This window comes from Epinephelus lanceolatus, chromosome 20, assembly GCF_041903045.1.
Source record: "Epinephelus lanceolatus isolate andai-2023 chromosome 20, ASM4190304v1, whole genome shotgun sequence".
Classification (NCBI taxonomy): Eukaryota; Metazoa; Chordata; class Actinopteri; order Perciformes; family Serranidae; genus Epinephelus; species Epinephelus lanceolatus.
In genome coordinates this window covers 27,279,407-27,288,566 of record NC_135753.1, presented here as the reverse complement: position 1 = coordinate 27,288,566, position 9,160 = coordinate 27,279,407, and the positions used below count along the sequence as shown (strand labels likewise).

Genomic DNA, 9,160 nt, shown 5'->3' with positions numbered 1-9,160 from the left:
CGGTGGCGCGTGCGGGCGCAATGCTTTGTGGGAGTGCGGAAGTGAAAAAACACGTTCAACAACGGCTGAAAATGTAATTAACTAATTGATATTTATATGCCATGTAGTATTTTAGTGTTTTACGGTGTCCCTAAAACATTTTGACTCTAACAGGCTAACGTTTCAACACCCTAACAAACTGGCAAAATTATTTGAACTACAAATGGCGACAACCAAAGCTGCCGGTGAGTATTTTTTAGTTTTGCTCCAAAGCTGTAGCTGCTTAGAACTGAAAAAGGCAGTGTTCCAAGTTTCCGGTTTTATCGTTATTATTTATTTTATTTTATTTTATTTTATTTTATTTTATTTTATTTATTTATTTAGGCTATTATATTTTTATTTAAGGAATATCAATACATAGCCTACAGTAACATTATATGCACAACAACTGAACATGCCAGGGGTACATGTAAACAGAGAAGAAATTCAGGAGAAAACAACAAACAAAATAAATAAGAAAAATATGAAAAAGTGGTAAAAGTCAGTGTTCGTCCTTGTAACCTTTTTATTTGCAAGGCCTCTTAAGCCACATTCTGTTGAGGTTTTGAGTCCACCTGTTTGCTTTTGTGGATGTGGAATTTTTTAAAATCAATACAAAAAATACTAGCCTATATTTTTCCACCTCGTGGCTTTCAAAACAAGTGATAATGTATTCTTTGCCCAATTTTTCTTCTTATATAAAGTTGAACATCCACCCAAAATATTCTGGTATACATTGTTATAAAAGAAATGGCGAATTGTTTTTTTCTTCTAATTCACATAAAGTACACTAATATTCAATATCAAGTCTAAATATCCCTAGTTTCCCACAGTAATCACAACACGAAAGTTTAGGATGACAAGAAAGTGACATAAGTGAGAGCTCAACCTCTGTGGACACACTGGCAGTTCATGTGTTGCACCACTAGATGGAGCTGTCGGGCTGTGGTGTAGTTCTGTTTTTTTTTTTCACATTTGCCAATACACTGTATAGGCCTTATGTATGGTGATGATGAGACAAACACACGTTTAAAATGTTAACTGACTATTCAAATGTTGTCAGTGTGGATCAGTAGATAGACCAAGCCTCCAAGACATTTCCAACAGGCCCAATAAAAGAAATGAATAGATTAACTGAATAGAATAGAATGGAATACAATAGAATAGATCAAATCATTAACACCTGAACACACACACGTTTTGATGTCAGACTTGATGCAGCCTAGGAGCGTGTGTGTCATCTTCATCACTTCCCGGTCACAGATAAGATGATCTGTATGTGCTGATTAATGCTCAGGTATTCATTCATTGCAGTCCACGCGACTCTGAGCCACAGTACATTAAGATTAAATAATTAAATTAAGACAGCTTTCTCATGTGTGCTTTTGTGTGTGTGTGCGTTAGTGTGTGCAAGGGGTGGTCTTCACACCCACCCACCCACACACACACACACACACACACACACACACACACACACACACGCACACAGCATGTAAAGCCAAGAAACAGTAGAAGGGGGGATAACAAGTGGAATTTTGCTCTAAGAGGATTATCGCGGTCGTTAGCCAGCAGCCGGTCTTCTCAACGGATGCCCGGTTGAAAACAGCGCATCGAGACGCGTGCAATAACCTACTGCAAACCGGGCGAGGACACGGCTCATACTGGTGGGAGTCGGAAGCGTTTTGAACCGGTGGTACATGTAGATTAACTGTGACACTGCAAGATGATAATTTGTAGTTCTTATCCGATGGGAGCGCACCGGTATCCGTCGCCGGGATTGCATCTGCACCGGAGAGCGGTTTCCTGAGTGGGGGGGTTGTTGAAAGCCTGTTTGTGGCATGAAGACCCGACCTGCAGGGATCGGCAATGCTAATGCCGACTGGATGGGCTCGCTGCCCCCCAAGCTCAGTGCCATGCCCCTCAAGCACATTGCAGTGCCAGGTGAGACTGTCATGCGTAAAGAGGTTGGTTCTTTGCGTCCATCTGTAGCCTACACCACACCTGGATTGATAGCACTGTCAGCTCTGGGTGACAACACAGCTGCAAGTCTGACTTGAATATGATCTGTTAATTGTTCTTTTGGATCTTCATTTGTCATTTCCAGGGTCTCATGATTCTTTCACCTACTGGGTGGATGTGCATGCTCCTGTGGGACCCGACCAGAAGGCATATGTGAAATACCTCGCCACCATGTTCAGCGTCATAGCTAAGAAAGTCATGGTGAAGTGGTCCATGACCCAGGTACTGAGTTCACATCTAACCATCTGGAGCCTGGCAGCTTGCAGATGACTTATGTTGTGATATTTTGGGCAGAGTTTCTGTATGTTTTATAGAATACCAGATGTGTTGGTTTGTGTAGCCAGTAGTTATGCATCATGTAATATATAATGTCTGTATTCCCAGAATCTGACATTTAAAGAGCAGCTGGATGCAGGAATTCGCTACTTTGATCTCAGGGTCTCCTCCAAACCGGGCGAGGCTGGGAATGAGATCTACTTCATCCACGGCCTGTTTGGCCACAAGGTGAGCAGTGGAGTAAATATGTACAGACATCATTGTGGCTGTTGTGTCTGCCTCTGTGTCCTCCCTTATTGTGATTAGATATGTTTTATATCATCTGTCACGTTCCACTTTTGTCCTTCAGCATTATACAACAGCGCGGACATTGAATGTGTTCTGTTAGTGTTGTGTTCTAGTTTCCAGCTGATGTTGTTAGCAGTGCGATGGAGATGGCCTTGGACAGGGATCAAAGGTTGTGAGTTTAGGTGTAAACATCCCTCTCCTGAAATCTGACCTGTCCCCTTTATGACTCTGTTTTGCTACCAGTAGTGCGTCACCATCAGACCTTTAGGTTTGATGCAGCAAATGACCCCCGACCTTTCACTCTTCTCTCGCCCACAGGTGTGCGATGGCTTGCTAGAAATTAACTCCTTCTTGAGCAGGCACAGGAAAGAGGTGAGAAATATGATTTAAATTAAACACAAATACACAAGCATGACCATAGACGGATAGAGTTTGCCTACTAACTGATTAATGTTTGTTTGATGTAGGTAGTGTTTCTAGACTTCAACCACTACTACGCGATGGGCCCAGAGCATCATGTGTACCTCATCAACATGCTCCAGGAAGTGTTTGGCAGCAAGCTGTGTCACAACTGTGCAGTGGAGAGCATCACTCTGGACTACCTCTGGCAGAAGAAACATCAGGTGAGATCAGAGTGCATCGATTGACTCCAGTGATCTCAGACCACTTAGAGCTCATACACATGTACAAGTAAAAGCAACATGGAGGTGTGTGTTTACTGGACAGTCCACTTAACCCCTGTGGTCAGGTAATCCCCTGCTGCAATTAGTGGTCAGTGTCATCCCATTAACACTTGTTCCATCATCCACACCACCTTTCTTCTTTCAGTGTATTTAGCTTTTATCCTTTGTTCACACTCTTCTTTTTGTGTTGGCTCGCCCTACATTTCTTTTTCAATTTCCTCATCTCACACTGTCTTCATTCTCTTCTTTTTATACATTCAAATAGTTTTATAGTATGTTGTGACATAGCTGAGGCTAATGTGTGGTTAGATTCAGGCACAAAAACACTTGGTTAGTTGAAGGAAAACATGTTTTGGTTTAAAATACCCAATGTGGTCACTACAAGCACAGCTGGACATGTCCCGAATTGTCATTAAAAAAAAAAAGAAACACCCGCTTTTGTGGCTACAAACACAGCTGGACATGTTCTGTCTGCTGCTTGGCAGGTATCGCCCCATCCACCATCCCCTCCTCCTCCTCCTCCTCCTCCTCCTGATGAGCAACTCAGCTCATATACATGCCATCTGAACTACATCATGCGTCTGATGTACAAATGTAACGTAGCCTTGGTTTGCAGAAACATACAAGGTGCGTAAACATTTTATTTTTGCGACTGGGCCAGCACGGTTCTGTGTGCATGTCTGTGTCTCATACATACTATCAGTTTAACTCCTGCTCCTATGACCCTAATCTGTGACTGGCTTAGTTGGCAAAGGAGAAGGAGAGGGAGAGAGTGCAGAGCTGACAGAGGAGAGACAGTAGAGGAGGAGAGATCTGCACAATTACCAGCTAACTATGTTGTTGAACATGTTATAGAGAAGACACCTCATCAGTTGTCTTATTATTCCACTGCTAAATCACTGTGGTGAACAGTGGACTAGTCAGATGTGTTTTTATGATGGTCACAGCTACTTTATTGGAATATTAAACTCTGATGCAGATGAGTTTTATCTCAGATGCCCATAATGTGCGGCTGTACAAGTGTTTAGATATTACTGTAGATGCAGGGCTACTCATTATTATACAGTAACTTTGGGGTCTAGGTTGCAAATATTGTCATGTTAGTGCATGTAGCTGAAGAAATAGGACATAGAACAATTAAAATAATTTTCATATGTTGCTCATAAGGGGGTAAAAATGAGCCAGCAATAATCATGTTCATCCTAAATATAAGTAATGATAACCAAATTTAATTTGCTGTACCGGCATCCAAATGGTATGAGTCTTTGCTGCTGCTGCTTCTTCTTCTTCCTCTTCTTCTTCTTCTACTTTTTCTCCTTCTTCTTTTTCCACTGTTGCAGGGTAAAAACAAAACATACTGGACCTTTTCAGGGGCCCAGCCATTTCTGTGTGCAGGGCTGTACCTGATATCTACTTGACTGTCAACATGGGACTATCTGAGTGTTACCTCATGTTATGTGAGGTATACCCCATCTGTGCAGTCTTTAAACTTTTCTACTCACTGTCTTTGATTTACTTGTCTCCTCAGGTGATTGTGTTCTACCATCATCCATCAGCTCAGGGCATCCCTGTCATGTGGCCTGGCAACAAGATCCCTGCTCCCTGGGCGAACACCACCGAACCCGACAAACTCACACAGGTCAAAAAACAACAACGCCACATATGTACTTGTGTCATTCATACATTCAGTGGTAAATCAGTACAGATACCTGCACGAGATGGAGGATTCAAGCTAACAAGTCAGCAGTTTAGACCTCTATCTCGCATTAGGAGGTGATACAGATTAGATATGTTGTGTTTAAACTGCTTGTGTTTGACATTCTCTCCTCTAGTTCCTGGAAACTACGCTGAAAGAAAGGGCCAAGCAGGGCTCCTTCCATGTGTCTCAGGCCATCCTCACACCCAGGGTTAACACCGTGGCCAAGGGCCTGGTCTGGGGGCTGCGCAACTACCTGGTGGAGAAGTCAGTAACTGAGTTTGGGTGTTTTCAGAAGGTTGTGACTGAGTGAGGTGTGGTGGAACATTGAGGATGTGATATACATTAATTATAGTTTTGATACTTCAGTTTTTACTTAGAATTAACTTTCAAACACATGTCTAAGATTTAGCAATTGAGCCCAAGTGTGTGACTGTGTATGTGCTCAGGCATCTGTGAGCCTTATCCTCTTCTTGTAGAGTCATCTCCATTTAACTATGTAAGTCTGTGGCCAGTAGAGGGCAGTACAGTTCATGCATGCAACAACGGATTGTCATCTTTGCACATGTGCTTGAAAATGGCATTATGAACAAGAGCAAACTAGATACTTAGAGCAAATGCACAGTAACAGAAAAATGCAAAAATGTAAAGAACTCATTTAAATGAAACACACTACAACCAATAGATGACTGTGTGTTATTACTGACTTTCACACTTTCTTTTTGCAAAAGAGGCGTTTCATGTTCTGTTCTTGATCTGTGCGAACGCTGTTGTGTCACATTTAACAGTTTGATGTGACCATTAATAGATGCCGTCATATAGAAACAGCTTCATCAGCATTTTAAAAATAATTATTTCTATTGTCATAGTACAAATTAGATGAATAAAAACCCACAGTATCTGCTTCTGGCTTAAGACTTGTGGTGTTGTGTGTTCACATGGTGCTGTGCTACATCATCCAGACAACAATATGATCTCCTGAAAAAGCGTCTTTCCATTTGCTATTGTTGTCAGGCTTTACTGTGGATGGATTGGCACAGCTGTTTTGGGAATATGAGTGTATCTACTACACACCACACCCTCTGATGGAGGATGTAGTGCAGTAGTGAAACAAATTGTGACTTCTCTGTTACAATTTTCTTTCACGTCACTGGTTTATTTCACTAAGGATAAGCTCTAATCCTCTTTATCCATTTCCAAACTATAGAGGATCAAACAGAAACACATTTCATCTCTCTGATAAGAGACCTTATTTCCTAAGCAAGGACTAGATTATTTGCACAAACTTCAGCAGTCACCCAGCTCGTGGAGCCGAAGCTTTGAGTGGAAATGACAGCGGAAATCCTGACTTAGAGTACATACCCACCATACCCGCAAATCTGAGAGAAACTGCCACTGATGCCGGGGTATAAAACTCCTGAACTGACTCTCTGGCGAGACAGGAGGCGGCCTAATTTTGCACTTCCGAGGAAATGGGATTGTTTATCGCCACTGGATAAACATTCTGACTTCCTGGTTTTGTTCTGCTGGCGGTTCAGACATAGTGGAGAATTTAAGGGTGTTGGAAAGATACAGTTACAGAGACATGGCATGTGTTTGTGTGCCTGTGTATGTGTCATTGCTTTGCCAAGAACCAAAACAGAATGTGTTTGAATGCAAAGCAATGATTTTCAGACAATAGTGGCAAAGTAGTCTCTCACTGACAGACAGACGGACACAAACATCACTCCCTTTAACTGTTTTTCCATTAGGTCCACTTTCTCCAACATCAAGATACTGAATCTCCAAACCTTATCAATGGCTGTTTATGGATTTTGGTGGACAGATAGAAAGTCAGCCAAGGAACAACTGATTAGAGTTTGGCAACGTGATAGACATAACAATAAATCTCACAGAGACAGAAACTTGGCTCGGGATAATCTGAGTCGCAAGGTCGGGGTATGAGTTTAAATTGAAATTGAAGTGACAGCATTTTTGGTGTAACAAAAATCGGTGTAACTGTCTCCCCTCTAATACATACCTTCTCCTTTTGTGGCTTTAGAAACCTGCCGACCATCATTTCCTGGGTTGAGGCTCAGAGGCCAGGGGTGGATGGGGTAAACATCATCACCTCTGACTTTGTGGAGCTCACTGACTTTGCCAACATAGTCATCAAACTCAACAACCTGCTGTTGTCTGAACAGGGCCGCAAACCAAGATGACATATGTTTGCACAACAGGACAAATGTGCGCTGACCCACAGAGTGGTGGAGGTCGCAGGTCAGAGGTCAGATTCCTCCACCATTGTTGGATAATACTTACGTAATGCTATGAAATAACTTTAAATAATAATGTATTATTTTGCTTTGTGACTTTAATAAGAATTTTTTTCATCAGCTAGAAAATGGCTCTTTCTTTAGCTGACCAAGTTTCTTAGTCTTGCTCAAGGACACACATAGATAGATACTGTGTGATCCAGGGACCCTTGAATGGCCCTTGAATGACATAAAACCTTTGAACTTTTTGGAATTTTGAACGTCACTGCTTTGGATGCAGCCGACTCTCTCAGCCCCCAATATCATGCACACAAAGTCCAAAAGAGGGAAAGAAGCTGGTGCTCAGATCACAGAGCATGCCCAGTGGCATTTTTACCATCATCCTGTCATACCACAGCTCTGGCTTCATGTCTGGATTAATCTTCCTGCGTTTCCTTTTGGGGGAAATAATGGAAATATACCACACTGGTACTATCAAATGGCGGAGCAGCAAGGTCACCATGACGAAAGAGACTCACAGGAAGCTGTGACCTGGACAAGGATCATATGACTCAGAGATATCACTTATACGGTTCCAAGATCTTAAACATTAAAATAGCTGTCATTCTTTAAAATGTTCCGACCACATCACAGATTCGTTTTTGCCAAGGGGGAAGCCCTAATCCGATATTACATGATTATTTTGATTTTTGTTGTATGTATAGATATTTAAGTTATGGCTGCATCAAAACTTCAGGTATTTTAACCCTTTGAAACCTGAGCAAATCGGCTTGATTTCTTTCAAAAATATGGGAAGAAGGCAATGAGCAACGAAAAAAGAAATGACCCAAAAAAATTCCCCCGAAAATTAGTAAAAAGAGAAAATTTTAAAAAAAGAAAGAAAATTAGGAAAAAAATGTTAAAAACAAACAAACAAGGACATGACCTTAAAAATTGCTTAAATTATTATAATAATTCTGTACCATACTTTTAAGTATGTAATAATAATAATTCTAAATATAATTTTTCCCCATTTTTTAAAAAATAATTTTCTAAATCTATTAGTTTTTTGCAATTTATGGGACACGTCTTACTAAGTTGCTTATTGCCTTTTTCCCCATGTTTTTGAGAATAATTTGCCAATTAGCACAGGGTTCAAAGGCACCTGAAAGCAGCACAAGAAAAGTAATGTTGCTCCAGGTTTCAAAGGGTTTATAAAATGCAGTAAGGACAAATATTTTGTTTACAGGCTACTAATACATCCAACATTATGTTAAAAAATTGTGAAAGAAAATGCCCGACATCATGGCAGTGGAGTCTTTTTTACATAGCATCAGTAATTGTAAACACTTGGCCAGAGAGCGGTAGCTGAGTTTTTAACGACGCACTTGGTGTTTTTCCCATAATGAGAAGTACAGGTAGCGTGTTTTGCATTCTTAGCAGCATTTTATGTTTCCATTTTAAGCATTGCCATGTGTTGTGAAAACGATGCCCACTGTGCCAACACTCTCAGTACATATTGTTGGGCTGTAAAGTTTAACTAGAGATACAAACAGTGGCACCTTTAGGGGGGAACTGCAGAGGGAAAGCCAAATATATGTAGAAATTGTGCCACTATGCTCATAAAACATGTAAACCCATATATATGCACAGCTATAAATGTTTGTTTGTCAGTATCTTTTTTTCCATGTCATTGTTTTACTAGACATGCAGAAATAGAAACAATTTCCTGGCTGGGACTGTAAAAGTATGTAGGGGAAATGCATAGACAGGCATTTACAGTATATCATGTCCAGCATGTGTCAAGTCTGTGTTGGGCTCCATAAAACAAGGCTTATATACATGTAGAAATAGCAAGGAAAGAAAAACGCCAACGTACTGTAGTCTGAAATGTTTTGTGTTTGTTGCTGTGTTTGTGTGTGTGCCTTGTGGGCCCAGTGATTACT

The 9,160-nt window shown here is 41.0% G+C and overlaps 1 protein-coding gene across 3 annotated transcripts; it reads left to right on the top strand.

Annotated features, from left to right (window-relative positions):
* The first annotated feature begins 4 nt into the window (after positions 1–4).
* On the top strand, positions 5–8,890 carry plcxd2 (phosphatidylinositol-specific phospholipase C, X domain containing 2). 3 transcript variants are annotated; one of them, XM_033638425.2, is made up of 9 exons: positions 5–73; positions 154–224; positions 2,123–2,259; positions 2,422–2,541; positions 2,920–2,973; positions 3,069–3,224; positions 4,813–4,923; positions 5,117–5,247; positions 7,022–8,890. In XM_033638425.2, exons 1-9 carry the CDS (start codon positions 21–23, stop codon positions 7,179–7,181), a joined length of 993 nt encoding a protein of 330 aa, XP_033494316.1. In that variant the 5' UTR covers positions 5–20; the 3' UTR covers positions 7,182–8,890. The 3 variants fall into 3 exon arrangements, with proteins under 3 accessions (XP_033494316.1, XP_033494318.1, XP_033494317.1); XM_033638427.2 differs by having other exon boundaries at positions 41–224; XM_033638426.2 differs by lacking the exons at positions 5–73; positions 154–224 and adding an exon at positions 1,507–1,959.
* The last annotated feature ends 270 nt before the right edge of the window (positions 8,891–9,160 follow it).

Excerpts from the sequence above, each read along its gene's own strand:
- plcxd2 (XM_033638425.2), top strand. The coding sequence starts at position 21 with ATGCTTTGTGGGAGTGCGGAAGTGAAAAAACACGTTCAACAACGGCTG. Across the intron at positions 225-2,122 it reads GGCGACAACCAAAGCTGCCG|GGTCTCATGATTCTTTCACC; the intron begins GTGAGTATTTTT and ends TGTCATTTCCAG. Across the intron at positions 2,542-2,919 it reads ACGGCCTGTTTGGCCACAAG|GTGTGCGATGGCTTGCTAGA; the intron begins GTGAGCAGTGGA and ends TCTCGCCCACAG.